The sequence below is a fragment of the Hypomesus nipponensis genome, chromosome 22, assembly GCF_054491055.1.
Source record: "Hypomesus nipponensis isolate SF chromosome 22, ASM5449105v1, whole genome shotgun sequence".
In the NCBI taxonomy this organism is placed as follows: domain Eukaryota; kingdom Metazoa; phylum Chordata; class Actinopteri; order Osmeriformes; family Osmeridae; genus Hypomesus; species Hypomesus nipponensis.
Genome location: NC_140382.1, coordinates 4,886,344 through 4,903,054, shown reverse-complemented (window position 1 = coordinate 4,903,054; position 16,711 = coordinate 4,886,344). Strand labels below are relative to the sequence as shown.

At 46.6% G+C, this 16,711-nt stretch overlaps 1 protein-coding gene across 1 annotated transcript; it reads left to right on the top strand.

Annotated features, from left to right (window-relative positions):
- Positions 1 to 11,008: 11,008 nt before the first annotated feature.
- Positions 11,009 to 12,944, top strand: LOC146236064 (torsin-1B-like). Its single transcript, XM_084687437.1, has 4 exons — positions 11,009 to 11,262; positions 11,382 to 11,557; positions 11,719 to 11,846; positions 11,991 to 12,944. Exons 1-4 carry the CDS (start codon positions 11,023 to 11,025, stop codon positions 12,233 to 12,235), a joined length of 789 nt encoding a protein of 262 aa, XP_084543563.1. The 5' UTR covers positions 11,009 to 11,022; the 3' UTR covers positions 12,236 to 12,944.
- Positions 12,945 to 16,711: the final 3,767 nt, after the last annotated feature.

Genomic DNA, 16,711 nt, shown 5'->3' with positions numbered 1-16,711 from the left:
GCATATCAACGCTTCTCATCGAAGGAAGCTCCTCTAGGAAGAGAGAGAGAGATCATAAATTTAGTAAAGGAAGGACATCAATGGCAAATTATGCACTCAAGGATGACTGGAGGAAACGAGACTGAGAGAGAGTCACGCTTATGCTAACAGTGCAACAGCCTCTAGGTTAGCCTCCACGCCTATACGCAATCCATTTTTACAGCATCGAGGAGATCGAGGAGAGGTTTATTGTACTGCAGCTGTGGGTGGAAGCGTGCGGCATCTCTGGTCTGGCTTCCCCTCCTCCCCTCCCCCCCATTCCATCCCCTCTCCAGTCTGGTTTGGCAGCAGACCCTCGTAATGGAGCACAGCTGTGCCAGCGATTACCCAGACAGCGGAGGGAGCGCAGACGCGTTCATACTCGGCGCTCTGTGTCTCCGTGCTGCAGCCCCTGCACGGTGAAGAGGTCTGCGCTTCAGACAGACGTCTTAGTCGGTCCGTGTGAGACGGCAGGCCGGCAGGAGACGGCAGGCCCAATGCGGTCACTCTCCCTCGGGTCCTAATGACGGACTCATGACCGGCATGACGGGGACCGGTCCAGGCTGGGTCCAGGAGCCAGCCTGTCACTGAGGACAGCTGGGCCGGTGACGGCTTCTCCATGGCAGACACGTGATAGAGACCCTCCCACCCCCAAGACCCCCGCCTGGATGAAGGGATGAAACTGAGAGAGAAAACAGACCTGAGAAATTGTACTGTTCTTCCCCCCCCTCTCTCTCCCCCTTTCCAGACAGGCCCCCTCTTTAGGATTAATGCGAATATTCACTGTGGCAGTTATTACAGCAACCGAAGATTTTTGCTAATCAAAGCTGACAGCTTCTTGGGGATTTTAATAAAGTTGAGCGTTGAGCTGACAGGAGCCACGCGAGGGTCTTGAGGTTACTGCCAGCCCAGTCGAATATTATTCACGCTAAATGATCCCACTTTCTAGGTGGGCACTCTCTGTCCTTTCTCTCTCTCTCTCTTTCTCCCTTCCACTGTCTCACTCACTCAGTGACTCCCTTGAGAATTGAATTAGTATTGAGAGTGAAGTGACACAGCAGTTCATAACCCAAGTTCCAGTAGAAGCAGCACGGAGACACAAGTACAAAAATACGCTCGGAGACACAGAAACATAGGCCTATGGAACACAGAGAGACATAGACTCCAGGGACACCGAGGAAGCAAGGCCAGCAGCTTATGCCCTGACTGAACCAGGCCTGTTAAATTCAATGACCTGCCTTGTGTATACAGTAGCAAAAAAGCCTGGGAAAACAAGCTTGACAAATGGCCCTCTTTGTAACAGCCTTGCCCCCGAAGTAAGCCCCCCTCCCCTCTTCCTCCACATGGTGCTCTAGCTGCTTTATGAGGCGAGCCCCCCCTCCCCCCCCCCCCCTATTAAACATGTCACACGCATTAGCAGCCCGGCCGCTAATGCTGCCCCCAGTGTGGTGAGTGGCAGCCTGTCAAGGAACACACGCGACAACGCGGGCCCTTCGCCGGCTGGCTGGAAGGATTGCACTGCTGAGAATGATGACACAGGTAAGGGCCAGTGAGGAGGGGGGGGGCGAAGGAGAGAGGGAAGGAAGGAAAGGGAGGATGACTGTGAGGTCTGGGGGAAGGGGTTGCAGGGAGGGAGAGGTGGAGGAGGTGGGAAGAGGTGGTGAAACAGGCGAAAGCTGGTGGACCCCCGTCTCCCACCCCCTCGCCCAGCTCCCAGGTAAGATAAACAAACAGTCGGCTAAGCGATTGTTTCGCTGGTCAGTGTTTTAGTGTTTATGTAAGAGGGCTTGTAAACTAGAGGGGAGAAAGCATGTGTGGACATCATAATGTTCCAACCAGACCCGGGGGCTGTGCTAACACCAGGTCTATGAGGCATGTTATGTGGCGTCCACACACACACACACACACACACACATACACACACATGATTGTAGTCACACACATACACACATTCTGAAGCAGGCATGTTTATATAAGAATATATTTCACTTGCAGACATTAGTACGACACACACACAAGGTGTATAGAGCACAAGCTACATGATCAGGCAGTGCTCAAACAAACACACACAAACACACGCATGCACTCTCTCTCTCTTTAGGCACATCAACTTCAGCTTTTATCATTTGATGAAGTTATTCCATTTACACAGACGCTGCACTAGTACGCATCAACTTGGACCTAGGCAGCCTCAAATCCTGTTGCTGCTGACGACGCTTTCCTAGAAAGCCCTGTCTGGGATTTAGGTTGTTGTTGTGTGAGGCTCCAGATTACTGGGAAAGTGAGTGGTGAGGCACGGGTATCTCCCAGATGTCCCAGGGGAGACTAACTTCCCATCCCATCAATGGCTTCTCTCTCTCTCTCGCTCTGTTTGCCTGCCTTCCTGTGGTTCTCTCTGTCTGTCTCTGCCTGCCTGCCTGCCTGCCTGCCTGTCTGTCTGTTTATCTGTCTCTGCCTGCCTGCCTGCCTGCCTGCCTGCCTGCCTGCCTGCCTGCCTGCCTGCCTGCCTGCCTGCCTGCCTGCCTGCCTGCCTGCCTGCCTGCCTGCCTGCCTGCCTGCCTGCCTGCCTGCCTGCCTGCCTGCCTGCCTGCCTGCCTGCCTGCCTGCCTGCCTGCCTGCCTTCCTGTCTGTCTGTCTGTCACTCTGTCTCTCTGTTCTCAGTAGGTCAGCTCAGTGGGAATGTTGAGAGCACTGCTCTCTTCAGGGTGAACTCTCTCGGGCTTTTGTTTAATGTGGTTGAAGTGTTTCATTGTCAGGGATGGGATTGGAGAGCATGACTCACAATTGAGATCATGTGAATAATATACCATTGTGTGTGTGTCATACACACATTAACAATGCACACACACACACACTCTTTCTTGAGGGGGGGGGGGTTGAGGGGGGCGAGGGAGGTTGAGGGTCAGTGTTTATATTAGTGTGCGGTGGGACTGTGGGGCTTGGCACTCCACTATACCCTGAGATGCAAGAACAGGGCAGGGACAGGATATGAGGAGGGCTTGGCTCTCATCCCCACCACACACACACACACACTTGTTCATTCACAAACCCCAAACACACTTTCAAATCCCCATCCTACCCCCACTGCCCTTGACAAAGGGGTTAATAAACTTGTTTTGAATTCCTTCACCTCTTAACAGGATCTACATTCCAAGCCTCGAAAATAGTGGTTTAAACAAAGACAGGAAGTACTGTGAGCTCACTTCCGGTCTCCCTCCTCGCATTTATCTTAGTCTTGCAGGCAGAGCTTGCTATACTACTCTACACCCCACCCTGACACCAGGCAACCAAACACACTGAATGTTCCCTGTTGCCTTCACCAACACCCTTCATCAAATCAATTTACCCCACCCCACCCTAACACCAACCAAATGCACTTTTTATCGAAGGCCAGAATCCGCACACACCATTAAACGTTTCCCCATCTAACCCCCAGTCATCCTACAAATGAAAAGACACACTTTATTCTTTCACTTAACCACACCCACCCAACCCGCAAAAACATGCATGCATACATGCACACATAAGCATGCACAGACACACACACAGCGGACACGCACACACACACACACACACACAGAATTTGCCTGCCATCAGACTGGTCCTAATTATGCACCAGTCTGCACCCAACAATGCCAGTTTCCTGGCGCTCCATTGAAGTGTGCAGACTTTTGAACGGTGAGCAGCAAAGTCAACATGGGTTACATGTGTCCAGGTTAACTTCCTGTTTGATTCCAATCACAACCTGCTGTGAACCCTGACCCTTGATCCCATGGCATGTTGCCGTGGGGAGTGCGGCTTGGCAACGGTAAGGGTGTTTTTACAAAGTCCGACTGTCTAGGAGACCGAGTGAGGCGGTTGCAGTTCTCGGGTTCTAAAAAGACCCATCATCTCGTTAAGCCTTCCATTCTGCTGTTTCTTGGATCAAGTTCACGAAGCGCGTGAAACGTTCGATCATCTGAAAGCGACACTCATGACATATGCAAATCCCCCTCTTCAAACACCAGCAGATATGGAGAAAAAAAAAGGCCCGTACTAAAATAGCTTGAGAGTCCTAGAGCTTGATATTTGTCAGGCCTGGAGCAACGTGATAGCCGGTGTGTTAGGCTTGAACGAGGCAGAGCAGCCGTTCCGTCCCAGTCGGGCGACGTGGACACACAGCTTCGATCTACACATTTACATTACATTTAGTCATTTAGCAGACGCTCTTATCCAGAGCGACTTACCGTAAGTACAGGGACATTCCCCCTCAGGCAAGTAGGGTGAGGTGCCTTGCCCAAGGACACAACGTCATTTTGCGCAGCCGGGAATCGAACCAGCGACCTTCTGATGACCAGCCCGATCCCAACCGCTCAGCCACCTGACTCCACGTTGCACAAAGGACATTGTCACGTAACAGGCCGTTTATGTTGCGATAATGGGTTAGTCGCTACATTAGCAGTGGGGCGTTGGGGAAAAGGGGCTGGGGGTCTTTGGGGAGGGAGGCAGAGGAGGCGGTGGGGGTTGGGGGACGGCAGGAAGACTCGTTCAGTCTTCCGCAGCGCTGGGACTCGATCTCCAACAGCAGACCCTTCGCATGCAACAATTTGGGGCTGCAAAAAAAACAAACAACAGAACACATGATAGAAGGAGAGATGGGAGGGAGAGGTTGGCCAAAAGAAGTGAGGAATACCTGTGGAGGGATGGTTACAGGGGCATGGGGGAAAGTAGAGGTGAAAGAGAAATGGATGACATAAAATAGTAGGTCAGAGAAATAGAGCCAGGGTGGATTCGAAGGACAGGTGAGAAGGCGAACAGCTGAGGGAAGTGAGGGGGAGCCCAGGGACGCAGAGAGGTGTGGAAGACGGCGAAGGGGAGAGAGCCCAGTTAAATTTGAGGTTCTACAGGGGGGGATATAATAGCTACAGGACAAAGAAGCATGTCACCCTGAGACAGAGAGAGAGAGAAAGAGAGATCGAGATTAAGAAGCAAAGCCGGGACACCCTGTACAGACTGCAGGAGATGGAGAATGAACACTTCGGCCGTATCAACAGTCCCCAGTTTATTTTTCAAACCGTCTTAAGTAAAACAAAGTCATTCTTCCCCGACCACCCTGGGCCTGACTTGGGTTGCGCTCAGGGATGCAAAACAAGCCCTGTGATTCTGCTCTCTCTCCCACTCTTGTTCCCTCTCTCCCACTTGCTTCCTAAGACTCTCTGTCCCTCCCTCCCTCCCTCCCTCCCTCCCTCCCTCCCTCCCTCCCTCCCTCCCTCCCTCCCTCCCTCCCTCCCTCCCTCCCTCCCTCCCTCCCTCCCTCCCTCCCTCCCTCCCTCCCTCCCTCCCTCCCCCTCTCTCTCTCCAATATTTAGCAGCCATGTCGTCCATTTCTCCACCTGCTCCCTATCCCCTTATTGGGACCATCTGTAGGGCCTCGCAGGGCTGTTTATAAGATACCCTGCAACACACGTCCCTGGGTCCACCACACCAAACATATTTCTCTCTCTCTCTCTCTCTCTCTCTCTCTCTCTCTGGCATACCACTCTTTTAGAAAAACCTCTCTTCACTCTCGCAGTTTTTTGTTCCCTTTTGCGTACGTTTTTTGGTTTCTTTTTCCCCATTACATTCTTTCTCCCTCTCTCCATCCGTGTCTCTGTCTCTCCTTTTCTCTCAGTCCTCTTTCACTAACTGAAGCCCCCCCACAAAGGAGCGACTGCGATACTCCGGTGGCCCGGTCAGCCGTGTCCGTGCGAGAGCACGTTCCGTTCCCGGACTGGGGGTAAGATTTAAAGACTGCTAATGTCACTGACCCCGGCACTCCTCCCCCCCGCCCGCTCCCTCCTGTCCTCCCTATTCCCCCCCTCTGCTTCTGCCCAGAGGAGTGCAGTGGGGTCCCCCTTTTAACAAGTCTCGACAGACCTATCCGTCTTCCCTGAGAGCCTGTCAGTCGGTGGGCAGGCATTCATCATGCTGGGAAGTGGACCACGTCCCATGTGGAGGAGAGAGGCTCCCAGGGATAGAGCTGGCCCAGGCAGACGGGCCCGGGGCTTGGTGTGGGGCACAGGAGATCGGCCCCCTTCTTCTCCTTCCAGGGGCAGCCATGCCCCAGCTGTCTGTGTCATGTTACCCCCTCTGTTCTCCTGTGGAGTTCCCTGGGGTTGCACAGTGGGGCAGAGGGAGCTGTGTGTGTGTGTGTGTGTGTGTATCCTCTTTTAGCGGAAGGTTATCAGTGTAGCATGAGAGGAATGGAGAGAGTACAGGAGACAATAGGTAGACATACATTTTAGTCTTTTTTTTTACACACATACATAAACCGATACATTTTTTGATCTGTGGTGACCAGCCCTCCCTAACAAGCCTTATCACTGTCTTTAACCAGGTTCTTACACCCCTTCCACTTCACAGCTTGGACAATTTGTGCGTGTGTTTGACCCCCGATATTCAAAGGGTTGTCCATTTTAAGGTCCATTACTTATCTTGCATTCCTACACCCAATGTGTGTATATATATATATCTGGGGGCCCTTGAATGAGATTCCTGCTGGCGGTAATCACCTTGTACTATGGTGGATGTCAATGACCTCACCTAACGTCTCTGTGAAAAAGGCACGAGACTGAATGAAGAAATCATCCTAGTTTTTCTCTTCAACTCAAACTCTTTACAGTAATGCATGTAATGCTTCGTTTTGGTCAGGGTTAGAGGTAACACGTAACTGCTTTCTGTCTCAGGAAGAAAGTTCTTAAAGAGAGTTATTGGGTTGTCCTACAGGAAGAATGTTCGTACATTTGGTCTGAAGACATTTCATGGTTCATCTGTCACCTCAGCAGGCTCATAAAAAATTAATATACAAATAATAAGTTATTTTTTTTCCATATACACAGTATATGCATAGTCTTATGGCCTTTCTGGTCAACCCCCATAATAATGCGGAAGTTTCCCTGTCTTGTAATTAAGCCCTATGGGTCCAGGGTGTATGATGCAGTCCCAGCACAGTCTACCAGGAGGGTCTATGGTCCAGTCTCAACAGTCGGCTTGTTATTAGCCTAACACAGGCTTCTGAGCAGGTGGATGTAAGACTAGACCCCTGTTTGTTTGTTTCTTTCCCCCCTCCCTCTATTTTGGCTCCTTCATTCATGTCTTCGTCCTTCCTTTTCTTTCTCAGCGGCAGGTAGTTCCCAGGACCCGGCACAGCGGGTGTCCCCCCAGATGGTGGAGCCATGATTGCAGATCACCTCAATTCAACACTGCTGTCTTTCTGTCTCTTTTCGTCACTCTCTATCTCTCAAGTTACTTAGTCACTCGGTCTTCGCTGCTTTGTCCACATATGTGAGTTATTTGAGGCACCTGTTGTCTATTCTTTTTTGTGTTTACATGTGTTTTAGACCTGAGTGATACACACACACGCACACACAAACACAAGCTGAAAGGGAAATCACCTTGAATGTTGTGACCCCCTTGTGTCAGAACGTGTGTGTGTGTGCTTTCTACTCCACGAGGACAAAAAAACATCCTTTGTTTGTGTCACCTGTTGCCTTGGGCCAGACGGTCAACATGAAGGTTGGAAGGTCACAGTGATGTGATTGAGTCAGCATGGCGCTTCACACAAACACAGATGACCTAACCCAGTTTAAACCGCTAGCTCCTGACGGTCATAAAAACGATACATTCAAACTCATCTGTTTCACATCCTCTACATTTCCTTCTGCTTTTTTTAGGTGACGGCCAAAAGTTTAAAGCGCAAATTTCTCACATTTCCCCTTTATTATTTATAACAACGTCATTATTCAACTCTGTTCGCTTGACAGGCTGCTGGTGTAATGAACTTACTCTGGCTGTTGTGTTTCTATGCGGCCTGACCTCTCAACCCATTGATTGAGAGGTAATTTATTTTCGTCGAGAAACACTGGTTTTATTACCATTACTATAATGCAGTCAGATGAAAAAAAAGAGGGTTCTTACACGTTTATTTTCATAAAAGTAACCGCTACCATCAAATGGACCCTGAAATTGGTCCAATTTATTGGCCTGCTTCCCGTTTGCCCCCCCCCCCTCTCTCTCTCTCTCTCTCTCTCTCTCTCTCTCTCTCTCTCTGTCTCTCCATCTCTCTATCAGGAACTCAGAAGTGCTGGCATATCACTCTAGAAAAACCTCTCTTCACTCTCTTCGTTTTTTGTCCCCTTTTAGCGTTTTCCCCCTAACATTCTTTCTCCCTCTCTACATCTGTGTCTCTGTGTCTCCTTCTCGCTCTCTCTCTCTGCCTCTCTCTCTGCCTCTCTCTCTGCCTCTCTCTCTCTCTCTGCCTCTCCATCTTCACCCTTTACAATTCCTATTCACTCTAACCCTGGTATTGGTTACAGAACACAGTGTGTGTGTGCTTTTAATGTGTATGTATGTGCATATGTGTGTATTTCTGTGCGTGTGTGTTCCCACCCTCTCCTATGAGGTAGGCCTGTAACCAGAGCTGGGATGTTACACAGGTGCCTGTGATGAATATGAGTTGCTTGTAATACATAATGATGGCTGTTGGCCTTAGGCCAGGCTGAACATTATAACTCCCTCTTGCGGCTTTATGGGTGTCAGGGCCCACACCTCCCTCGCTGCTTGTCCTGTGGTCTCTACAGTACACTAAACACTGCTCCATAACAGCCACCAGAACACCCGTGATCCTGGTCTCTAGGCAGCTGAGGCACTGCATCTAGTATGAGCTCATCACATGGAAGTCATTCCCAAACGTGTTTGTGTCCTGACCAATTAACTTCCTCCCCAAGTCACTGAAACAGATAAAACCATGACTCATCGGAACTCCCTGACTTTCAGCTGCAATGAACAATGATGGTTATGAACCACCAAACCACCAGCCTGGTCTCCGCCTACCCCAGGGGTCTGTGCTGTTGGCCTCTATGCCTGCGTGAGGCCTTCCTGGTTCCTGACCCCGACTGAGGGGGGCTTCCCAGACCCTTCTCTCTGCTCACCGCTCATCCTGGTGAGAAAGAGGATGTACAGAATATCTTTATTGTCATTATACTAATAAAGATATTCTATTCTTCTAATGGTATGGTACTTTAAGGAATGATTTGAGCAGCTAACACTTATGTAGCCTACTCGGGAGCCTGTGTCAGATGTTACCTCTGGCCCTGACACAGACACAACAAACAACCATCAATGCCAAGAACATCAGTTGGGGTGAAGACACATTTTTGCTCTGTTATGCAAAACAAGAAACTTGAAAAAGCTGTATTAAGTAAAAAGCTGTGTTAATGCTGTCAAAGAATGTATTTCATTTGGTTCATTCTGTAGAATGGTGTGCTGTTATTGAATTGGCATTCTGGTAAACATTAAATAAAAAAGTGTATTTGCTTTTTATACCAGTTCTGAATGTTTTATTTATAGCAACCAAAACAAGCTTTTACTGTAAATGTTACAGTTCACTTGTAAGTATACTGCAAACAGAAGAACATTTTGACCGTATTTTTTACGGCAGAACTCTGGCAACCACAGCTGCCAGTATTTCACCGTAAATTTTACGGAATTTTGTAAACATTTAGACCATATTTTTTACGGTAGATTTCAGCCAGAGTTGCCATCTTTTTTCTACATTTCACAGGATTTTCTAAAAAGAAAAACCTTTCAATTGTATTTTTTACGGTAGATTTCAGCCTCAGTTGCCAGCTTTTTCTTCAGGTTCTTCCATGAGCTTGAATAGCTTGCATTGTAAAGCAGCGATATTGTGTGTTTTTACTCTTGTGCAATGAAATCCTAGCCTGGCTCTGCCCTCCTACGTACTTCCGCTCAATTTGGATTTTGGTTCTGTACTAGGTCTGAAGTCGGTTTCCAGAAACAATTTTTTTGTAGGTCCAATCAGCGAACAGAGGGAGTGGCTGAAAACGATGACGTTAATGTTGTGCACTAGTTTGAGTAGTTCAGTAATGGCATGATGTTGTGGCCCTCCTCCCCACGGGGTTCGGTAAAAGTTTGATTTTCCAGCTATGGCAGCTAGCTTCGTCACAGTAGTGGTGAAGGAGTTGGCTAAGGCGAACGCTTGCGATTGGTTATGGCAAATCAGAGTGGCTCTGGGCAGATCCAATAGTTTAAACTTCAACAGAGGACCCGACCCGCCTTTCAAGGAAATTAATGTTTGTCAATGGAGCGATCCCAGACCCTCTGTACAAATTTAATGTACGAGGGTCTGGTTAGGACCAGGCTAATGAAATTCCACTTTATGCGAGTTTGCAAATGTTTTATTTTGTCTCCATTCATTTTGTTGTGAATGGCTGTAATGTAGTGCTCACTTATACTTTCATATTCGCCGCAGCAAATATGAGATCCGAGGAATCTGGTGATAGAGGCAGATGGCATGCCTACGGAAACCGGAAACCTGTTAGTCTGGAAACCCAACTGGGTTGGGAAACCAGTTGGGCGGTAACATCTGAGCAACCGTAGCTTTCGGTTCTCCTCTGCGAATATTTTACACCTCATATAGCTTGCTAGTAGGCTAAATTGTTACATTTAGAAAAATGAGAGTTTCTTGCAAAAATCTGTTACGATATGTGATGATCACATGTGTAGCGGTTCATGCTGCCGAACCTTTTACATTTATTTTTGCAGGTGCTAGCATTTTAAATGCAACAGTTGTTGCATTTAAAGCATTTAAAGCTGAAGCTTTGTTTGATTTGTTCGGATTTTGTTTCCCAAAATGGATGGAATTCAACTCAACAGGTCAGATTAAATGTCTTGATTATTGATTATTAATAAATGATAAATTAGACCCTTCAGCTACCAAGCCATAATGGCTACTATGTAGCCGACTGTACTGCTTGGGGTGGCTGCTCGAACTAAGCTAGCATTGCGTCTTTAGCTAGGTGTGTGTAGCTACACCTACCCTATTTAAATGTCTACCCCACTAGCAAGATTTATTGTGAATTTGTCTGTTTGACTGTTGTATTTGATTATTGCGGGGGTAAATCAGACTGACAAGGCCACTAATACACTTATTCTCTTTTAGGATTGGAAGTAGACCTGCAGAGAAAAATGTTCGGTCAGCATATAGCTTCCAAAGTCATATCGAAAGCTGTAACAGGTTTCATGAACAATAAGAACCCAAAGAAGCCCTTGGTCCTATCTCTCCATGGGTGGGCTGGCACAGGGAAGAACTTTGTCAGCCATCTAATAGCTGAGAACATCTACAGAGAAGGAATGAGAAGTGGCTTTGTCCACATCTTCACATCAGAGCTTCACTTCCCTCATCCAAGTCAGCTTGAGATATACAAGGTACCCAGACCATCCTTCATATGAAGCTAAACCTATGCCTTTCGGGGAATCAGGAAATATGTAGTCCTTTACTTTGTTTACACCACCAAGAAAAACAATGTTTTGTGTTATTTACTCAGTCCCAGTTGCAGCAGTGGATCAAGGGTAATGTTATCAACTGCCCACGATCCATGTTCATCTTTGATGAGATGGACAAGATGCAGCCCGGTCTTATTGACAGTATCAAGCCATACCTGGACTACTCTGAAAAACTGGATGGTGTTTCATACCGTCAAGCCATCTTCATCTTCCTCAGGTGGGACACGCACCACCAGTTTCCAGGTTGTAACAAGAAAACACTTGAACAAATTACATGCACACTTCTAAAGCTTTTGTTTCAGTGTAGGTCAATGGGTCGCAGGGTTTATGACATTTACATTGCAACACATCATGTTTGTGTGTGTTTTTAACTAACAGCAATGCTGGTGGAGAGAGTATCAATGAGAAGGCCCTGGAATTCTGGAAGGCTGGGAGTAACCGAGAGGAGATTGAGCTGAAAGACCTGGAGACGGCTCTCTCTCTTTCCGTGTTCAATAACAAGAAAAGTAAACTTATTTCCTATCTCTGCCATCCAAACTCCATGAGCAGGAATAGAATGGGGTTAAGCCTTTATACCTTGAATTTTCCTAGAATGTAATCTGTTATACTGTGCTGGTTCTTACAATTTTTCTTTCTCTTGGTTTCTCTAGGTGGCTTATGGCACTCCAGTCTGATAGACAAGAATCTGGTGGACTACTTTGTTCCCTTCCTGCCTCTGGAGTACAGACATGTGGTCATGTGTGCCAAGGCAGAGATGGTCAGCATGGGACTGAAGCCCGACCCCAAAATTGCGGACAAGGTGGCGAGTGACCTTGTCTACTTTCCTAAGAGTGAGAGGGTCTTCTCTGTCCCAGGCTGCAAGACCATTGGGCAAAAGTTGCACTTCTACACATAAACGCCAAGAGCCTCCAATCGTCAAAGAGAACCTTACTATTGCCTTCTGTTTGCACTTTCTTCTGGAGAAGTCTCAATCAATCCGAGTGAAGGCAGTAACTGAACTCTAATTGCGAGAGGGTTGTTTCCCATATATTTACCAGCTTCCTTATTCTCACGTGGACATCGACAGTAGGGCTGCAACAAATGATAATTTTGATATTGGACTAATCTAATGATTATTAGATCGATTAGTCGACTAATCATCTATTTTTTCATTGATTAATCAGAAGGCTTTGAACGATTATTCAGCTTTTGCTATTTGTTAAAACATTGAGTTATACTTATTCTAACTAATAAATAAAACCAAGAAATCACTTCCGCTTTTGATAAAAATATTTGTATTGCACTTTGAGCCAACTGAACAGGGGTGCGTTTCCCGAAAGCATCGTAAGCCTAAATCGATCGTAGAATCCATCGTAGGACGAATCATAGTTTTACGGGCCGTTCCCAAAGACATCGTAGCTAAAGTGTCTGTTGAAAATTCGTAGCTCTTTAAAGCGCATAGATTACCCTACTCCTTACGAGCATGTTTGGGAAACGCACGTAAGAAATATCGAGGGTTTAGTTTTTTGCTCGATCGTTGCTACGATCCATCGTTATCGGGAAACGCACCCCAGGCTATTACATCTCTTTTTGTCCAATTGTGTCCAACCTAAATAAAAAATGCTCTTTAAGCATTGTTTCAATCATGTTGCTTTAAAGTATATAAAAGATAAATAAACAAAAATGAGTCAGTTGTATCACAGACAAAAAAAAGTAGGAATGTAAACAAATCTCTTGTAAGACAACAGGGTTCTGTTCAATGAAACACAGTGAGTAACAGTATAATTTCTGGACTGGCTTTTTGTTTGTCTCATTACAATGGTCGTATACACTGAACTGTCTAACTGCTGTCTGTGGACATGTTGCTATGGTGTTAGTATCTGTGAAATACTGCGTAATTGGTTATTATCAACTGGTGTAGCTAACTAGCCATCCAGTTTGAGCACACTCACCTCTTGCCATTTCCATCTCCTCATGCGGGGACGTTTTTGTTTTAAATGTTCATGCATGCACGTTGGGCTACCATGGAAAACAAGTTCCGCCTTGCACATATTACATATTACAGTATTTCTAGTTGGATCTTTGGTGAAGCTTTCCCACACAAGAGTTTTTCAGGCCCGCTTGCACCCTAAAATGTTTACCGCTGTTTTCTTCTATCCGCCTGTTTCTCCAGCAACCAATGGGTGCTGACCTACTTCCGCTTTCCGGTTTTGGGTTTCCTGTTCAGAGGCTAACGTCTACTAGCGTACCATGATACCATGACAGAGAAGGCAACATTACATTGATTAGAATAAGTTGTGTTTAATTAAATGTTGTTAACATGAGCTCAGTTTCAACTTGTGCCGGTGTTGGTTGCCATAACAATTCAAGAAAATTGAAGATTTTGTCGGAAACGTCTTGCTTCGAACATCAACAACTTGGAAAAAATTGTCTGTGTCCATCGCCCTATGCTTTGCACTCCATGCCAAGGAATGAAGAACGCAAAACAGGGTGGCTTGCAGCTCTGAAACTAAAACACCCTCCAAAGAAAGTGTATATTTGCTCTTTCCATTTCTTAAAAAAAAACAAAAAACGAACTATGTCCTGATCCGGAGCTTTATCTGGGCTAGGCAATAATGCAATAATTGCATCATTATCAATATTGCTATTATTAATGGTAATGTTAATAGTAGCCTAGGTGGATAAATAATGACAGTAAGTATGAACATTAAATTACAAGTGTCAGAGTACATGTTGTCAAGTGCTATGCATTAGCCTATTATATTTTTACCTTCCACAGAATAGCTGCTGCATGGCTACATGACTTCCCTAACCCGGCAATGCAAGAATGCAGCCGACTGTCTCAATGTATTGTAATGTAATGTAGGCCTATTTTAACTTGCTTAACTACATGCTCTTATGGTTCTTCCCTTTGACACTTAATATTTTGGTTGTTCACAATATGTGCTTCATGTTTTGGCTACCCGCAATGTTTTGGGGCTATCTTGTTGTTATTATCAGTGACCTATGCACCTTGTAAAGCTCTCTCTTGGAAGTCTCTTTAGATAAAAGCGTCTGCTAAATGAGTAAATGTCATTGACTCCACTTTCCCTCAGCGTTACCCATGCTGTATGTTTAGCTTTATTGACACTCTGACTGGGCTCTACCGCTGCCTTCAAAAATATAAAGCTGCTGTTTTTCTTCAACAAAACTGTACCTATGTTGTTACTATGCAAGTAAGTATATGCTTCTGTGCTTGTGTAATTACGCAATTCTTTGCCATCAACACCTTCAGAAAATAAAAGGTAATTAACAATGTCGATGGAGCTAACATCGGGCCATTGCTTCATGTAATCTAGCCACTCGTCAGACGGATTGGATGAGGGACTGTTACGGTACTGTCGTCACGACTTGTTAAAACATCCATTGTGTGTATCCACCTCTGTTTTTTGTCCATTTGTGCTTCATCCATGGAGAAACACCGGCTTTTACAGCAAACAAGATGCAATATAAGCCAGAGGTCTTCAACCCTGTCCTCAGGGACCCCCTGTCCTCCATGTTTTAGATGTTTCCCTGCTACAACACACCTGATTCAAATGAATGGTCGTTAACAGGCTTCTGCATAACTAGATAACGACCCATTGGAGCAGGGAAACATCTAAAACATGCAGGACAGGGGGTCCCTGAGGACCAGGGTTGAAGACCTCCGATCTAAGCTATCAAACCTACACAATCTTCGAACCGGAAAAGGACAACCGGCTTCCGGTTGAAACCCGCTATGAATCATGGGTAAATTCGCTAACCAGGAAAAAGGTGGTTAGCTGCAATGAACAATGACGGTTATGAACCACCAAAACACCAGCCTGGTCTCCACCTCCCCCAGTGGGCTTTGCTGTTGGCCTCTATGCCTGCGTGAGGCCTTCCTGGTCCCTGACCCCGACCGAGGGGGGCTTCCCAGACACTTCTCTCTGCTCACCGCTCATCCTGGTGAGAAAGAGGATGTTGGGTGTGAAGTCATGTCCTGGTCTGGTTCTAAAAAAAGAGATGAGTGAAAGAGGGGTGTTTACATGGGAGGAGAGACTACTGGTGACACAATGGAGAGGTTTTGGGTAGTGACGTTCTCGTCCCTATTTCTCGGTTTCTCTGTCTCATTGTATCTCTTTGCATTATTTCTTCTTCTTCTACTCCCTCATACAGGCTTTTTGGATGAGGTTGTTTCCTTTCACTCCCCATGTAAGTACTGTCAGCTTGTTGACCCTGCCCACATTCTGTCTCCATACTGTTGCATGCTGGGATGCCTGTATTTCGAGTGCGCTAGCAGCAAGTCAAATGGGGAGCCAGGTGGTGTGTACGAGCAGAGGACCATCTGTGCCGGAATCTTCTGCCAGGGTTCTCTATGTAGAGAAGACAAACTGGAGAACAATAGGATAATATTACATCTCCATCTCTCAGGGCCTGCCTGCTATCTATGGTAGTGGACACAACTAGAGAACTCGCTTACACACAAACAGAGTCACACACAAAGTTAAACACACACATACATTTCTGTTTTTGAGGCTCTACCAGTGTTTTTTATCAGTGAAAGCAGCCCTCGCACAGTAGAGAGGGAACAGAGACAGGTGTTGCAGGTTATCTGTGGCGAATAGTTGGTTCCTTCCTCTGGGAGCCGTGTCCTAGCCTGTTTGAAGAGGTCATTAGTTCTACTGGACCACGCTGCAGGACCCCTGCATGTTGTACCCTCCTGACTGCCTGGCTCTTGATCCACTCAGAAATAATAGTTCCAGGTATAGTTAAATGGGTTGTAATGGTTGTTGGGCTTGCTATGTGAATGACGTGGTAGTATGTGCATTGTGTTTTTTTTCAAAGTCAGTCAGTCAGTCAGAGGAGGTCTTGGTGGAACACACAACCTTCAGAGATCAAGGAGCAGTGTCCAGCTGAGAGGAACCTGCCTGCTCAGACAAACAGCCCCATTAGAAACCATGTATCTCTGTCATGGCATATGGTGTGTGTGTGTGTGTGTGTGTACGTGTGCACAACTCTAGCGTGAGCTTGTAAAGACTAAGATGGAGGGGTGGGTTGGCATATTTCATTTAGGGAGAAACAAGAGTCTCCGAGATCAAAAGAGACTTCATATCAAATAGAATGAGGCAGCTTAGAAAGCGACATAGATACCACTTTAGGGTGAGTGACTTATTGGCCTGGCAGCTCGTCCCCCTTACATTCCTGTCTGAGTGGATGTGTTCTCCAGGGAAATCTAGAAAGATTACACGAGATTTCGTCTGAAAGAAGGAAAATCGGACTCGATTCAAATCTTTTGAAGACAGACAGTTAGAATGCTCTGTCTATGGTCTACATGGCTGACAATGTGTGGTCTGTGTATTGTCTTTTATCCTCAATTTTACTCTTAAAATAA